General features: G+C 33.0%; 1 protein-coding gene across 2 annotated transcripts; it reads right to left on the bottom strand.

The window, feature by feature from the left end:
* Positions 1-571: 571 nt before the first annotated feature.
* LOC104219769 (peroxidase 5-like) lies at positions 572-15,993 on the bottom strand. Of its 2 annotated transcripts, XM_070147926.1 has the most exons (3): positions 15,306-15,993; positions 10,154-10,408; positions 572-1,490 (listed from the first exon to the last, which is right to left on the bottom strand). In XM_070147926.1, exons 1-3 carry the CDS (start codon positions 15,984-15,986, stop codon positions 714-716), a joined length of 1,713 nt encoding a protein of 570 aa, XP_070004027.1. In that variant the 5' UTR covers positions 15,987-15,993; the 3' UTR covers positions 572-713. The 2 variants fall into 2 exon arrangements, with proteins under 2 accessions (XP_070004027.1, XP_009768802.1); XM_009770500.2 differs by lacking the exons at positions 10,154-10,408; positions 15,306-15,993 and adding an exon at positions 1,828-2,082.
* Between the last annotated feature and the right edge of the window lie 2,652 nt (positions 15,994-18,645).

Below are 18,645 nucleotides of genomic sequence, written 5' to 3'. Positions count from 1 at the left end.
CTATAATATAATTTACAATGAATTGCCTTAGATATTTTTATTACCATCTTTTTTTCTCTAACTTCTATAAAATTTTAAAAAAAGATCGTTGGGACCACTTAGGCCCGGGACCGACCCACTTAGCCTGGAACCATTAGTTCGTGGGCTCGGTCCTGGGCCGGTTCATACAAAAGGACCACAAAGCCCGGGACCATGAAGCCCGTTTAAATTGGGACCGGCCCACTTAGCCCACTTAGGCCCGGGACTGGCCCACTTGCCACCCTTAATCGGGGCACAAATTTTGAGACTCTAGTCGGTCTCATAAATAGTATTCCTTCCGTTCCAATTTATGTGAACCTGTTTGACTGGCCACGAAATTTAAGGAAAAAATGAAGACTTTTTGAATTTGTGATCCTAAACATGTCAGAATGGGGTCCAGAGTATTTGTGTGGTTATAAAAGCTTCTCATTAAGGATAAAATTAAAAATTTAAGCTAAATTGTTTTCAAATATAGAAAGGGGTCATTCTTTTTGGAACGGACCAAAAAGAAAATAGGTTTATATAAACTGGATCGGAGGGAGTACTAAACAGATTTAAAATATTCTCTTAAAATGTAAGCATATTAAATATATTCGATGATACATTACAGTTGACAACCAACAGAATAGTATACGACGAAGAATCAAAGGAACGAAAAAATCTTACACAAATTTCAAATAAAAACAAAGCCAAAATCAGTTGACGAAATGGCAATTCTTTCTGATCTCTCCCTTGTTGCCAGTTAGAACTTCAATGGAGCCCATATGAACCATTGCAGCAGCAAACTTACGTGCCCATGTCGAGCCATACTTAACGTTGTTAAAAACCAGCTTAGAAGTCAAAGGACTTTCAAACAATGTTTGATCAGAAGTCAACAGTCCCTTATGGTTCTTCAAATTGAGATAGTACTTGTTGTCTAGACGATTAGGAGTTGAAATATCAAGATTAACAATTGGATCAACTTGGGTGTCACTAATAGGTCGAGGGCACTTATTTTTCAAGAATGAAGCATATCTAGGATCAAGGGAAGGATCTTGAGGATGTGTAGCATTGAAACCGTAAAGTCTATTTGAGAAGGAAGAGCAATGAGTGCGACCAATAGAGTGAGCCCCTGACAACGTCACCATCTCATCAAGTGACAAACCTTTTCTTTTGAAGTTGTCTTGAAGTTGTTGGGCATTGAAGAAAGGTGGAGGGAGGTTTTGAATGACTTCGGAGCTCAACGAAACGCGGCCATCGCGACGTCCTCCTGGTAGAGCATAGCTTATGCCTCCCGCGAACAAGGCGCTATCTCTTGCAGCAAAGGCAAGTATGTCCGCGCACGAAACTGTGCGCGGACATAGTTTTTCCAGCAATGCTTTTGCTTCATCAATAACCTCAAATCCTCGAAGGCTTGGGTTGTTAATGGGACTATCTTTCTCAGCCGTTTCCTTTCCTCTTACCGAATCAAGCAACACTGAACCATCACAACCCTTCAAAAGATAAAATTAACAACGGAAAACAGCATGATAGCATTCCAAAAAACGTTCAACTTAAACAGGCTAATGGTACAAAAGAAATTTTACCCGGTCAAGCCATCTAAAATATAATTCAATTAAACTAATATACATCTGACGATATAAATAATTATTTACACTATCAGATCGATATCTATAGGTAACCCTTCCATAAAAGTGCAATTTGTAATCTTAAAAATAACGCAATTGATCACATGCTACAACGAGTAAAGGTAATAGTGTAAAAATACTCAATTGAGTTTAAAAGCATTTCATACTGCCACTGTGCATGTATTAACAAATGAAGGAGTACCCTGATAAAGCAGTCATGGAAATGCATGCGAATAATGCCAGCAGCAGTGCCAGGATTCATCAGAACCGCTTTGAATACAGCTTTTCTAATAATGGCCTCAGCAGCTGGACATGATCTTTTATAGAATCCAACACCAAACGTTGATTTTTTTGGTTTGGGCTTATGTTTGTTCGCCTCAGCAAATACAGAAAGAGAAAGAATCAAACAAAAGAGCAGCGCTAACATTACAAACTTAGAACCCTTGAAAGAATTCATTGTTTCCTTTTCTTGCACAATTTGACTGCATATCTAAGGTTTTTTATAGCAACTGAGGTATGACGTGGAAGATTACATAATTAACAAGATGAAATTAAATCTTTAGAAAATGAATCCGCGTAGTTTAGCTTTACAAGTTCAAAGCCATAAAAATATAATATTTTCATCTTCTGACTTTGTATTATTGTTTTCACTTCTTTCATTTATATATCAAGATTACATGATCTCTCCACTAACTGTTTCCAGCTTTGCCTGATGTATCAAGGTTACATGATCCCCACTAACTGGTTCAACCTTTGCATGATAACATTTTTAATGCTCCTCACGGTCTCTTAGTTTTATTTGAATCTCCAAATGTCAGCTGCCTCATCAATTTTTATTTTTTTTAATCAGGAAACTTTATCTTTTTCTGGTTCTGTAGACTTTCTCTTCAAGAAATAAAATGTCGTAGTCAAGCCAGCTCCTGGATGAGTTGATCAAGAATGATGGTACTTAAAACAGTTAATTAAAGTTTTTGTCCAGATTTATAAAATCTTTTGTAATAATTGACCTCACGTAGTTGAGATATTCATCAGAAAAAGATATTCTTCTTATTTATCAAATCCCTTGATATTAGGATCCCGCTAAATTAGGAAACTATAATCAGTGACGTTTAGGAATTAATTTCTGTTTTGGGTATTATATACACTTTTCCCCGTGAATATTGTAAACAGCAGAATATGAATGAAAAATATTCTCTTTAAAATTCGAAGTTCTTAGGCATCTGATTAAGGTAGGTTGCAATCGAACGAGCCTCTCCCGGAGATAGGGTGTTAGTGGTTCGGTTCGGACGGTTATTTTGTAAATTTTGTACCATATCAATTTTTCGGTTATTCTATTATATATAACCAAAATTAGATTTTTCGAAACCGTCCCAATCATATCAGTTTCTCTTCGGTACGGTTCGGTTAATTTTCGATATTTTTTTTATATGTCATGTAAAAGTCACTAGTAGAAGTAGAATGGAATAACATACGTACTTTTATAGGACTTAGCAAAACTTTCTAGATATTTTTACATTTTAAAGGGTGATGAATTAAGAAAATATGAAAGATGCCTAGAATATATATCCATTAACTACTCTACAACAACGTAAAAGAAATTAAATAAATTAATATAAAGAAAATATAAATCACTCAAGTGGAAAGATATTAACCAAGCTGGGACTGAGACTCAAGAATAAAGTCTATAGAAGATTAAATATTCAAAAAAATAAATCTAAATTATACGAAAGAAAACATAGTCAATACATCGTAGTTTGCTACTCATAATCGCTACAAATACCTTATTTCTTGCTAGTGAATATACTGGAAATAATTTAGTTTCAATGGGATAGCATAATAGGTTTGGGAATTATAATTTTGATTTTATTACTTTTTGGCTTGTAGTTGTTTTCATAATTCTAAGACACAAGCAAAATTTAATAACTTATTATTTTTAAACTTAATATATAAATATATTTTTCACATATAAATTTATTCGGTACGGTTCGGTATCTTTTCAGTTTATTTTCATAAAATAAAAAACCTACCCTAATTATCGGTACGGTTATAGATTTATATAAAAACCTACGATTTTATTAAAAGAAACCTAAAAATCGGTACGGTTCGGTCGGTTTAATCGGTTTTTAAATATCCATTGACACCCCTACCCAGAGATACCTCAGGACTATTAGAAGTAAACACTAACACCTTAATAATTTCTAAAATATGCTTATATTTTCTTTATATATCGATATTGTAAAGAATTTATATACTATTAGGTCATATTCACATGTATAGCTAGTAGCTTCCCTTGATTTCAAAATAAAAAATCAGTACATTGTTTGGTGTATATAAGACATTTTTTTTAACTATTCCATTATATTGAGCTATTATTGGGCTATATTTTAAAAATATATAAAAATTATTAAAAATTATAAAAAAGTCTAAAAAATAATTATGTAATAAATTAAATACTTAAAATATAACTCAGGGTCATAAAAAGTATAATAAGTGGTATTTTGACACGAATAATGTAATAAATACAATTATTATGAGAAAATAGGCTATTATTGCAAATATTGTAAATAGTAATAAAAAGCACAAATATAATTACATAAATGGAGTAAAAAATTATTGAATATGCATATGGGTATAAATAATTAATTTAAATTGCCAAAAAATTAAAAAGATATATTTAATAAATATTGAACGAATTTAATGCAAGGAAACAATTTTAAAGCTTTAAAAATTATGAAAAATTAGAGAAAATACTTATTTGGCTCCTATAAATTGAGTATTAATGCGAAAATGATATTTTGAAAGTATATATGATATTTATAAAAATATGAGGATAAAATTGGGTATCAACACTACCATCCGGCCATTTTTTGTTGTATGATGCCATTTTCAAAAACTAAAAAAATAAACAAGGAAACAAACAAGAAAATAAACAAAGATAAAAAAAATAAATACACAAATATTCACAAGTTTTGACCAAAGCATGTATACTTATTTCTCAAATAACCTAAATGCACCAAATTATTCTTCGATAATGGCGCCAATTTTGATGACGTCCAAATCCACTCCTCAAAGAATAAGGGGACACGGTCGCATGCAATATAATTTATCAAACTATGGGTCGGGGTCGAATCTCACAGAGAACAATATGTAATCGATTATGAAAAGTAAGAGAGTTATTTCTAATTATGTTAAGCCAAATACTAATAGAAAGTGTTGAGAAAATATTATATCTAAAAGCAAAAAAGTAAACTAACTTAGAAAATAAGTAAAATGAGCAATGGCAACAAGCATCGATATACGAGAAATTATACTCAACTAATGATCTAATGTATTTCACAAGTTTACAAATATGAGCGAGTTTCTGTTAATTAGACTCAGATGATAATTCCATAGTAGCTTCTTCCGAAGACTAATAAAACTTCCTAATTGAATTATTACTAAAACAATTAAGAGATTAAGTGCACCCGAATATGGCTACAAGCAGATCATTCCTATCCCTAAGTAGAATCTATAAAATTAGGGTTAACATATCAAATTCTTGTTAATAAATCTTTTCCATCCCCAAATTACCCTTTTTCCAAGATTAATTCGAAGTTAATGGGAGAGTCCTAGGGTTAGTTAATCCCTTTCAAAACATTAAAGAATAAGAATAATTAAAAAAATAATTAACACTACAAAAAAACTGGCTTTAGCTACGAACGTCATCGCTAGTCTGTCGCTAAATTGTCCGTAGCTAGCAGAATATCTTGATAATCTGTCGTTAATCCGTCGCTAAATGAGATTAGCGATAGATTTTTCTGTTTCGCTACAGAATTTGTCCATCGCTTAAACCAGATTTTTTAGAGCGTAACTAACTTCATAATTAATAAAGATCATTCCATACATAAACACAACAAGAGATTTAATCCAAACTTTAATAATTTATTCTCATAAACAAGATTCAAGTACTGGAATAAATACTACACACTTAGATATTCAATACAAATCAAGAAAATAAATAAATGAGTGAAACTGGGTAAGAAAATCTCATCCAAAGTCTTTAAATCTTGGCTGAATACATAGACAACCCCTTAAACTTGTTCCTTTTTTCCATCTAAACACTTAAACTAACCTCATGACTAATTAAGCACTCCATCTTTACACAAAGTGTGCCTTTTAGACACAAGAAGCTAAAGTAGTACAGGAAGGAATATGCGTGTCATTCAACCTTCGGTGACATGGCAAAAAACCAATGAAAAATCGACATGTGGCTCTTTCCCAGAAAAAAACTTTGAAGCAATGTCCTTTTTAACTGTTGAGCATTAAAAAGGAGAGAGCAATTCTGTATTTTTTCCAACTCTATTACCCAGTTCATCTTCTTCCTTAGTTGCTCTCAAATCTCAAGTTAGTTTATAGCTTATTCTGTTAGCTTATAAGTTTTCACTATTGTCATTTTTCCCACACAAATTTCTGTCCCTTTTTAAGACTTTAATTCCTCTATTAGACCAGATTGAAATCTCCGCCGAGATCGTCGTGTGTTATTCACCAAATTATGATCAAGTTCTATAGATTCTAGCCAAAGTTTTCATCTTCTAACTCAATAAACAATACCGTGTTATGGAATAACAAACAACTAATTAAGAGAAACACTTTTGGGAGTTTAGTTTTTTTGGAATAAACCAACAAACCTCACATCACCAGCCTCAAAGAGAACAACAAGAATTTATCAATAATTGTGAAAGTAAAACGAAAATTTAAAAGTGTGATGAGCTGAAAATTTTTCTTTCTAGGTGGCAATTTATCTTTCTTTATTGCTAGGTGTATACTTGGCATTCTCTGTGCAACTTTATGTGCTGGGATTCTGTTTATATGTTTGTTTTGGTGAAGTTATGGTATTGAAGAGTGAGGACTCATGGTCATACTCATGGTGGTTTGTAAGTTTTGAGAGAAATTTTCTGTTTTGAGGAAAATAAAATGAGAGCAAGAAGAGAAAAATCAATGGGACTAGTCGTGCTTATTAACAGAAATTGAGATGATGGAATCTGGTTGTGAAAAGGAAGATCAGGAGGGTGACTAGGCTAGTTTTATGGATGAAGAAATGGAGTTTTCCTGTAAACAATGAGGGAGAGTACAGTGAGGTATGAGGTAATGGCGGTGGCTTCATTGGTGAAGAAGAAAACCATTTCAGTCTTTTTTAAACTGGTTGACGCGCTCAAAATAGGTGAGATTCACCTTCTATGCCATGGCAGCTTCTTGTGTCTGATAGGCACAATTTGTGTAAAGATGGAGTGCCTAATGGGTCATGAGGTTAGTGTAAGTGTCTAAATGAAAAAAAGGAACAAGTTTAAGGGGTTGCCTATGTATTCATCCTTAAATCTTCAACTCCCAAGTGTGTGTAATAACCTTAGCTCCCAAAACTTGTATTTTATCTAAATATATACCAAAGATATCTTCCAAATGAGCTAGGTCGAGTATTAAATAGTTTGGGACCAAAAAATGTGAATTTCCAAATCTGTCCAGTTTTTCTGCCGAGTCCTTCTTCGCGTTCGCAGTCAAGGCTTCGGTTTCTTGAAGAAGATAATTACTGACCATCGTGTTCGCGATTAAGCCTTCACGTTCACAAAGGCTTGTTGACCAGTTGACTTTTACATTCGCAAAGAGTAATCTAGTGGGTAGAAATTTTATCTTAATTTCAGCATCATTTTAACTTCTTTTCACTTGGTTTCTTTTCCGATCACTTCTAAATCACATAAACCTGTCAACTAGAAGTATATTATAGTAAATGCACTATTTTATCAATTGAAAATTCTACGATTAAAGAAGAGATAAGTGGGTAAAATACGAACTTATCATCAGCCGACTGAGGAGGCTACTTGGGAGTCCGAGTCCAATATGAGGAGGAAATATCCACATCTTTTCGATCCAGGTATATTTCTATGCCCGTTTGAGGATGAACGTTTCTTTCAGAGGTAGAGAATGTAGCGACCTGATAGATCGTTTTGAGTTCTAGCTTCCCATTTTGTGATTTGAGACTTTATATAGCTTTATTCGATGATTTATGATTTGCGTGCACGGTCTATTTTGTTTTTTGAAAAGATTAAGTGTGATTTTTCGACGAAAGGTTGATTTTTGAACTTGAAAATGGTTAGAGTTGACAACATTCAAAATTGTTGGTAAACAACCTCGGATCGGTATTTTAAGGATTCCGGTAGGTTCGTATGATGAATTTGAACTTGGGGGAGAATGGGTAAACAAGACTTGGCCTTAGTTTTGGATTTTGACCATGTGGGCCAAGGTTGACTTTTTGTTAACTTTTACAAATATGTTAAAGATTGAACTTTTTTTTATACTAGGATAGTTTCTAAAGTTTGTTTTGACTTATTTGAACATTAATTGGTTGGATTTAAGTGATTAGAGGCTTGTGCTAAAGGAAAGATAGTTTTGGAGGGTTGATTTGTGCCGGAAAGAGATAAGTGTCTTGATTAACCTTGATTTGAGGGAATTAGGATGTAATTAGGTCTAATTATTATGTGTTATATGTGTATGAGTGGTGTATATGCAGGGTGACGAGTGTATGTGTTCGCTATGGGTTGAGCATGCGGGTAGAACTAGTTATCTTGTTGCTTCATGTATTATGTCTTTCATGTTTTAACTAGATTGTAAGACTCTTTGACTATTTCCATTCGTGTATGTAGCCGTGTTGATTTGGCTATTGGTACAAAGTGATTATTATTTCCTATATGGCAAGTTATTTTTTATCGTTTTTCTTGATATTGTTTGTGCTTCCCACTTTGCTTGGAATTGCTTTATATTTTTATGCTTGGTGAGGAAGAGTGAACAGATAAGCTTTAAATGCTTACATATATGCTGAATAGAATCCCTTGCCAATATATATGCATTTCTAGTACATACAAATATGTTTTAGAAAAACCGAAAAGCTCCAAACACAAACTCACACATTGGACAAAACACAGAATCGAGCCAAAACAAAAGGAAATTAAAATGGAAGCAACTGACTGCGTTCCGGATTTTCCTACTTTATTGGTGTCTCTTAATTAGTTGTTTTTTGGTGTATCACTAGGCTGCACTTTGCCATCATCTCTTGAAGCTTTTTTAGAATTTGCTTCCTGGTTTGCTATGACTTTGTCACATAGGATCCAAAGCTGAAACTTGTCGCATAAGAAATTGAACCAGGAGACAATTTCAAACACTAGAAAGATGAAAGCGAGGCAGCCAGCGACTCCGTAATAAGCTGGTACCCAATAACTTTCGTCCAAATACATTATTCTTAGCCCTTTCACTATGTTGATACAACTTACGACAAGTAATGAATATCCAAGAAGATGATGGAACATGTTCCGATAATCGCGAAACTTACTATCATCGTCCGGTTTAAGTTTGAAAAACAGCATCTGTATGTGGTAAACCAAATGATCAGAGACCTTTTGTTCATCAAGCGTGATAGTCGAAAATTTTAAGTTAAAGAGAGATCAAAAAATCAACTCGTTAAGAACATCAAAAGACAATTTATTCTATATTGCAATTCTTTTTATTGGTTTAAGTTCTCATAAAGTAATAATTTTGTGTTAATTTTAAACCGTAAAAATTAAAATAGCGGGTCCTTTTACAATAATAATGTATAGATTTTACACCATCAGATTAAAGTGACCAACAACAATAATACATTATATATGACTGTCTGTATTAATTCTAATTTGATAACCTAGAAAATAATTTTCTCCGTCAAATTGATGTGGACTTTGGCAGACCCAACTCGTGCATTACTCCAAACAGAATTACAAGGAAAGGGTGGATATTTGTCTAAACCTAGAAAATAATATAACTTGCTATCATCAATTAAACTACACTGACGGTAAGAATTAACTTTCGTGTGTTCTCTTAAGGGTGGCTTGGTTGGTGAACAAGTTACATTGAGATTATGATACGAAGATTACATAATAATGAATTTATTTAATAGATAAGCTTATATTGGTAAACATTTAGTTCAGCAGATTAAAGATGAGACATACGGAGATTTACTAATTCTTGAGATTGCTAATTGGGGAAGAGAAAATGCAACTAAACTCGTGATAAAACAATATCCGACAAACCAAACGACTAATAAGAGCATAAAATGCCATGATTAGCCACTCACTTGCGTATCATCTACTTTTGACGAATAAGTATAGGACACTAGAATAAAAATGATATTTTTTCCTTGTAAAATAACAACTTATGTGTTAAGTTGCTCATATTTTTTTTCGTATTTAAACATAATTAAATTTTAAATTTTTTATTTTAATTTAAATGAGATGATTTTAAACTATACAAATATTTATTATTACTTATATTGGACCACAAATTTCAAAAATCTTTTTTTCTTTCCTACGTAATTTTTGTGCCTAGTCAAACAACGTCCCATAAATGAGGACAAAGGAAATAGTATTTAAATAAAAAGGGCTATTTGTGCCTATTAATTTGTGAAATACTGGCAAATTCTGAGTTTATCCTTAATATATATCGAGATTAAGAGAGAGAGAGAGTCTTACTTGTAGAGTGGCAAAAGTGAAAATGCAGATGCCAAAAATTCCATGTTTGGGAAAGGAGTAGTATTTGGATGCTCTGCCAAGCCATAGTCCGACAGCCCAACCCGCTGATCCTACAAGGTATCCAACTGTCTGGCATGAAATATGGTAACTTTTCCAACCCGAACAACGTAACGGGGACTCTCTGAAATTCCTTGCTATAAGCACACCAATGGGTAGCAATGTACCCCATCCTATGATATTTAATATTCCATGAACCTGCAAATTTATTATCAAATGAACAATAGATTCGGATTCATGATTTAAAGTATATGAGTTCCTACGGCAAACTCAAGCTATTATACAATGGTAATTGGATTCATAGTCAAATTTTTATAAATATTTAATGAATTTCTTAAATCATATGCAAAGTTCAAATAAAAGCTATTGATAGTACCGGGTGAATAAAGTTTGTGGCACAAAACAGAAATTTATTAAGAGACCTTAAGAAAAGGAAAGAAGATCTTTTATATACATAGTCTATTTTTCTTGCTTTTGAAATGCAAAGTTGTTAACAAATTTAGTCAATTTCTTCTAACTTTTTTTCTTTTCAATTGACAATATATCACTAATCATACACGGCCAAAAACTTCTCTTTTCATTTGTTATAAAAATTCAGTAATTTTACCTTAAAATATTAAGTAGTATGTAAAAGCCCAAAAAATTTAGAGGCCTAAAGTCATTGTCTTAGGAGGAAAACATAAATAGGCCATATTTAAGAAAATATTTCAGTTACCTAGCAGTAGTAGGTATTCTTCAAAAAAAGGCACTTAAATAATTATATTTTTAGCATGAAGCTATAAATATGGGCCCAGAATCACGATTTAAAAAATCTAAAGCATTCTAAGAAAAGAGAAATCCAAAGCAGTTTCGATTCTTCTCCTTAACTTCCTAAATTAACGCTGAACAATAATTTGACTAATTTTATATTATTTGATTTTTGATTCTTTCATATTTGTATATTTAAATCTTAATGATATATAAAATGTATATTAATTGACATTGTAAATATTTTACAAATATATTAAATATATATAGTGTATATTTAGAGTAATTAAGTTTTATACAATAAAAATTCTACAAATATACTAGTATATGCATAGGTTTGTCCTTGAAGATTTTCATATTTATGGTATATTTCTAGTATAAAATATTTTATCTCTTATACATACCATGAACATCCCACAAAAAAAATTCCAGCTAATCACATTATTAATATACAAAATATAAGCAAAAAATGTAGGCATGTTTAGTTGAAAATATATAAGGTATATTTGTCGTATATACATTATGAACAATTTAAATTTAATATATATATATATATATATATATATATATATTACTTGTATAAAAATAAGTAAAAATATTTAAATTTGATTTTTATATGCAAGAATGGAGATAAAAGGTAGCAACAATAAAGGAAGAGGGGAGAGTACCGTTACAAAAGAGTGAAAAAAGGAAAGTTTTACTATAATGATGAGAGAGAAATGATATCAATATTAGAATAAAACTAACTCCTTAATCTAAGGGTCAGCTTATTTTTAAAATGTGCTAGAATTGTAAAAGAAATTGCCATTTATGGAATAAATGAAGAATAATATTATTAATGAAAATAATATTAAATAAAGGATTAGGCATGTAAGTCTTCTTTAGTGGCTTTGGGTTTCAGCCGGCACGGGCTATTGAGTTCACATTAATCCATATGACATATGGTAGATTCTCCTATTATACATCAAGATTCGTTAATGTATAGCGATTGTTTAGAATGTGTAAAAAAATTTCATTATAAGGGGTATTTACATCCTTCTAAGTGTTTATATTGGTCCATGCAGGTAACTTTATTGGTGCTCTACCGTCGCACGATCTATAGCATCAAAATCTAGTAAGCTATTTATAATTTTATTTATAGTGTTTAAGAGCACGGAGTTAATTTATATACTATAAACTTTTTAAAGAAAGTTTTAAAATTTCCTCCCTGCAGTTCATTTTATACATTTGAACTTATTTGACCAGACACATTTTTTTTTTCAAGATTGTATACAGAATTTGAGAAAGGAAAAAATTGAAACTTAGGGTATTAAACAAGCTATGACATTTTCGTAACTATAAAATCATGATAATAAGAATAAAAACAAAAGTTTAAAATAAAATTATTCTCAAAGGAAGATTTGCATTTTTAGTCCCTCAAATGTTGGCCAATTTTTGTAGTGATCCTTCTAAGAATTGTCAAGCAAATTTAACCTTCAAGTAATTGAAATCTGCGCTTTTGATCCCCTGACTTATAAATCTTTTTAAATTAACAAATTATGTACCATGACAATCATTTGACTATACATGTATTATACTTAGTTTAATTTGTATTGTAACTCCATATATAGTTCTAAAACTGATCTAAATGTAACATATTTCATATATAAAGGGATGAAAATTAAAATTACGGAAAAGGATCAAACCTATCTATGTCGTTTGGTAAAGGATTTAAAATTATCGTCCGTCCATTTTTGGTCAAAAAATACTCTCATGGTTATTTCTATTGCTAAAATTATCCCTTGATTTAATGGCAAAATTTGTGGGCCCCACTTTTAATGTGCTGGTAACATTTTAACGTGGCTTTTGGTTTCCGTCCATATATAGGGGTATAATATACCCGCCCCTTTTGACCTGCTTCTCTCTCGCCTACAGGTCAAATTCTATTAATCTATAGAAAAAGCTAACTATAAGGAGCTGATCTGTTTATGAAAATGGATGTGCTTTTAAGAGCCTGTTTGGATGAGCTGATTTGAAGTAGCTGATAAGCAGTAGGTGTTGAAAAGCAATTTTAAGTGCTGAGACTGATTTAATAAATAAGCAGTTATGTGTTTGGGTACAAGTGCTGGAATTGATAATAAGTTGTTGTAGTATTTGATAAAAAAGTGTTGATAAACTCTTTTTCTGTTAAAATGACTTAAATAGACTTAGAACTATTTACACTTAGAAGGGTGTAATTTCTTCAAAATTTTAGATTCCAAATCGATTCAAATACAAAATATTCTATTTATCATTTTATTTTAAATACAACTATGCTTAGATAAGATAATTTTATGATAATCATATAATCATAAGTTACAATAATTAATAAATTGACAAAAAAAATTCAGTAAAAAATAAATATAAATAGGACAAAATATTTGAAGAGAAACAATGTTTTCATCACCACAACACTTAGAAAGCAATATACCAAAAATTTAATATGTCCTTATTTATTACATACAGTTCAAAGATTAATACACAATTACATAGATATAAATTTGCAAAGGAATAGAGAATTTGCTTATCTTAAATAGTCAATGAGAATTGCATACTTAAAGAGGCGCGAGAGGAGAGAGGGGGGGGGGTTAGGTTGATAAAATACTTGAGGCAGTGAGTATCGATATAAGAATTTTGTTCTAAAAAGGAATATTTTAAGGATAAAATAATAAAAACCTTGGTCAAACTTAAAGTGCTTATAAGCTAAAATTTCATAAGTTGGGGGTGACCAGCTTATGGCTTTTGGCTTATTTTTGACTTATAAGCACTTTTAACTTTACCAAACACGTAGATAAGCAGAAAAATATTTATAAGCTAGTTTGACCAGCTTATAAGCTTATCCAAACACCATGTAAGTGTGGAAAAACAAGCCCTTTTTGTAATATTGCTACAATGTGCTCAAGATTTCCCTTAACCAGCCTTCAATATTTAAACAAATAAAAAGAGAAAAAGGTTCCTTCAAGTTTTACTCCATTCAAGCTCAACAAATGTTCTTCTTTTTTTCTTGTAAGTTACAGTTGTGTTTTATTTTCTGAATATTGCGAATGGAACTTCGAGGTCTAGTTTCAACCACATTTTTAACATGGAATTTGGTGAAACGTTGACAGCAAATTGAATGGGTATTGGTCAATGTCATGCATATGTTGACACCCATCTTTAGTACCTAAAATACGTCTTGACAAGAAACTGTATTTGGTTGAATTCGAAAGAACCAAGAAGCAAGACAAATTGAATATATGGATTGAGTCTAATTAATAGCCTGTTTGGCCAAGCTTCTTTTTGGCCAAATTTTTTTTTTTTTGGCCAAAAGCACTTTTGGTCAAAAATTGAGGTGTTTGGCCAAGTTTTTGGAAGGAAAAAAAGTGCTTTTGGAGAGAAGCAAAAACGGTTTTGGAGAAGAGAAAAAGTAGTTTCTCTCCAAAAACACTTTTTTGAGAAGCACTTTTGAGAAAAATACACTTAGAAGCAGTTTTTTAAAGCTTGGTCAAACACTAATTGCTGCTCAGAGGTGTTTTTCAAACTAATTGGCCAAACACAAACTGTTTCTCATCGAAAGTACTTTTAAGAAAAACACTTTTGAAAAAAAGCACTTCTCAAAATAAGCTAATTTTTACAGCTTGGCCAAACGTGTTATAAATGTTGTGAATCTTTTCGGTGGAAAGAAGAAAAAGGGAGGAAAAAAGTGATTGAGTCTCCTAACTATGTTTTAATGGTGGAAATTCAAGAGATGGAGTGCTTCCTTTGGCAGGAGAAAGAAGGAAGAGGGAGGGTATAAAACACATCTATCCAAAGTAATTGGGGCGGGTAATATTACCCATATGTGTGGCACTATAAAATATTGCCAACGCATTAAAGCAGGGCCCACCAGATTCCTAGAGTAATTTTATCAATAAAAATAACGATAGAGGTATTTTTGAACCAAAAATTAGACATAGGATAATTTTAAATCATTTACCAAACGATAAGTAGTTTAACAATAATTGAGAGTCCAAAAGTGTTATTATCCTATTTCTAAATATAAGAAATGTATGTTCTCTTTTAAACATGCTAATAAGGAAAGAAATTTACATAAAATAAAAGAAAAGGGATAACAGCGTAACCTTTTTCGTTATCGCTTTCTTCTTCTTCTTCTTGCATTTTATTATGCAAATACATGCGTTGACCAATATAATAAGCTTGTTTTTTAACCAGAAAGTCCTTTTAGTGTAGTTAGTAGAATTTCTCTCTAAAGTTACATAAAATGGGTGCTTTCTATAATTGGGCATGACAAAGAGATAAATCAAGGGGAAACTAAAAAAAAAACTCAAAAGTAAGAGAAGCTTAGGCTTACTTGTCTTATGAGGTGAGATGTATGAACTCTATTGCCTCGACCTTTACCAGTCATCAAGTTAATTGTCTCAGTACTATCATAATTCCTGAGTTCTTTAGCATGCATCTTTGGTTCCTTCCCTACTGCATCCATATCAACTCCAACTTGCCACACATGATTTAATCTCGACAAATCATATTTAAATGGATCAAGAACAATAGTTGCTTCTATGACATGATACTGAAGATAATCAATGTAACTAAAATTAAAATTGCTAATGTTCAAGTCAATTGGTGAAGGCAAGAGTTGACAACCTAACTTTGTATAGGTGGTGACGTTGTAAGTATCCCAAAGTAAATTGCTATTGTTCTTGATACCAATGAGGGCTTGTGTGCCAACCATTCTAGCTTCTGGACCAGGGTTCAAACCCCAGGCTAGCCACCCTGTTTCTTTTTCTAACTTAGCTCCCACCATTATGTCGAGCCTACGAGATTTTTCCTTTAGCTTCATGGCTATTTCAACTCCGTTGCTTTCTTGATATCGCTTGCAAAATGTTACTACTAGATTTCTCCGCTTCGCTTCTGACAAGAATCCCTCTGTGCAACTATGAGCATTAGTTGTACTGAATGAAAATACTGATAAAAACAAGAAAAGGACGACTGCAAATATCAAGGAGCGAGCTGGTGGTGGCATTTTTATCATTGTTTAATGTTATGTGTATAATACCTAGTTCTTCTAAGTATATATAATTATCAAGGAATTAAATAAGTGTATTAATTTTACATATAGTACTGTGAGAAGGTGGAGTTGAAAGCAAGTAATGTACATATTCTTTTTTCATTTGTCATGATTTTTTACTTTAAGGATGAAAGGTTGTGAAACTAGCTAGTGTTCTGATTACTATTCCATTAATTCCTCACACTTTACTTCTTTTTTCGCGGCTTTTCTTGCTCACAACGCCATTAAAAAAGTGAGATGCCTCACCTAGTTTTGGTGTGATAAAGACTCAGAGGGAAATGTGTTTCACGATATATAAGGGAAGGAGTAGAACTCAAGGTACAAGAATCGCTTCTTACCTAAAGAAAATGTTAAAGCAAAACAGACGGGAAATGTTTGAGTACGTGTTTTGCGCGTGTACCTTATATTCATGAGTACTGATGAAATCTACACTAATTGAGAAGGAATTCACACATGCAACAGAAATGATGAAGAAGAAGAAGAGAGAAATGAGAGATACAGAGGTCGTTAGGAAGAAGAGTCAATTCAGCTCATTACAAAGAGGTGGTCCCCTCTTATACAGTATTAATCACCTCTTAACTATCTAATACAAGAATTACACTGTAGTCCCCTAACTAGCTACTTAGTGCACTTCTAGCTCACATAACAATACTGCCCTTCAAGCTGGGGGTTGAAACACATTCAGCACCCCAAGCTTGGACAAGAGAAAGTGATGCTGAGAAGACCCTAATCCTTTGGTCATAAGATCAGCTAACTGCAAATTGGTGGAAATGTATTGTGGTGTCAACTGCCCATTCTTGATTTTTTCTCTTATAAAGTGACAATCGATCTCAATATGTGTAGTACGTTCATGGAATATAGGATTAGCAGCTATTTGTAGAGCTGCTTTACTATCACAATGCAGTGACACTAGCTGCTGAACCTGGACCTATAGTTCCTTAAGCAATCCTAGTAACCATGTGATTTCTGCTGCTGTTGCCGCTGCTAATAAACTCATGTACTCAGCTTCTGCAGAGCTTCGACTGACAGTCTGTTGCTTCTTGGACTTCCATGAGAATAAAGAATTCCCCAATTTGATGACATACCCTGTGATAGACCTCCTAGTATTAGGACAAGAAGCCCAGTCTGAATCAAAATAGGCAGAAAATGTATCAATAGGTCCTGCTTCAAGCAAAATCCCAAGGCCTGGTGCTGCCTTTACATATCTCACTACTCTCAGTATTGCATCCCAATGAAATTGCTTTGGTTGCTACATAAACTGACTAAGTACCTACATAACAAAACTCATGTCTGGTCTGGTGATGGTCAGATAAAGTAGTTTACCAGTCAATTTTTGATAACTCCCTATGTCCTCAAGTTCTGCATCTCCATTTACCCCTACATGCTTATCATACTCAATAGTTGTCAACTTCTGATTGAGCTCTATTGGAGTAGAGATGGATTTAGCTCATGCAAGTCCAACTTCTGATATCAACTGGAGTGCATATTTTCTTTGTGTAAGTAGGATCCCCTTCTTTGATCTCAAAACTTCAATGCCAAGAAAGTACCTTAACTCCCCTAGGTCCTTAACCTTAAAAGAGTTCTGTAATGTCTGCTTGGCTTCCTTTATAAGCTTTGCACTACTTCTAGTAATAAGCAAGTCATCCATATATACTAAGATAACAACAATGTCTGATGTTGTGTTCTTAGTGAAGACTGAATGATCGGAAGCACTCTGATGATACCTTGCCTTCACCAAAGATTCAGTCAACTTGATATTCCATTATCTTGAAGCCTGCTTAAGACCATATAGTGATTTAAGTAGTTTGCAGACCTTATACTCCCCTTGTCTCTGGAAACCTTGTAGCAGTTCCATGTAGATATCTTCATAGAGATCCCCTTGCAAGAAAGCATTATTCACATCCATTTAGAAAAGATCCCATCCTTTAGAGGCTGCTATGCTAATGATTGTTCTGATAGTAACGATTTTTGCTACTAGAAAAAAAGTCTCATGATAGTCCAACCCTTCTTGCTGTGTATAACCCTTTGATACTAATATAGCCTTGTACCTTTCTATTTCCCCATTAGCTTTATACTTTATCTTAAATTCCCACTTGGATCCTATAGCCCTCTTTCCTGCAGACAGATCAACAATGCTCCATGTTGCATTATCTTCAAGGGCCTTGATCTCTTGTGACATAGCTTCTACCCAGTTTGGGTCCTGACATGCTTCTTTAAAGCTCTTTGGTTCAATTGCTGCAGAGAACATTCCCAAGTAAGCTTGGTAATGTGTTGACAGATGAGAATATGAGACACTGTTGGAAATGCAATGAGGATGTTTTTGAGTGTTTGAGCTTGTAACATAATCTTTTAGCCATATGGAGGGCCTAGTAGTCCTGTTAGATTTTCTGACACCAGCTATTTCAGTAGCCACATGTTCAGTGAGTGACTGGCCTGGAGTTGGATCTATGCCTGACTGCACATCAATGGTTTCTGTGAGATCAATAGTGTCAGCTGAATCTACTGCATCTTCAATTGAATCCAATGTCTGAGTGTCTGTTGTAGCTGTTGGTTCCATGACTGGTGCTTGGGCTGCTTCAATTTGACCATGTGTTGTGGAGGAGTTTGATTCCTCAGTGGTGGT

Source organism: Nicotiana sylvestris, chromosome 6, assembly GCF_000393655.2.
Source record: "Nicotiana sylvestris chromosome 6, ASM39365v2, whole genome shotgun sequence".
NCBI lineage: Eukaryota > Viridiplantae > Streptophyta > Magnoliopsida > Solanales > Solanaceae > Nicotiana > Nicotiana sylvestris.
The sequence above is the reverse complement of the archived record's forward strand: the minus strand, read 5'-3'. Positions and strand labels throughout refer to the sequence as shown.

Excerpts from the sequence above, each read along its gene's own strand:
- LOC104219769 (XM_070147926.1), bottom strand. The coding sequence starts at position 15,986 with ATGATAAAAATGCCACCACCAGCTCGCTCCTTGATATTTGCAGTCGTC. Across the intron at positions 10,409-15,305 it reads CATCTCACCTCATAAGACAA|GTTCATGGAATATTAAATAT; the intron begins GTAAGCCTAAGC and ends ATAAATTTGCAG. Across the intron at positions 1,491-10,153 it reads TCACTTTTGCCACTCTACAA|GGTTGTGATGGTTCAGTGTT; the intron begins GTAAGACTCTCT and ends TATCTTTTGAAG.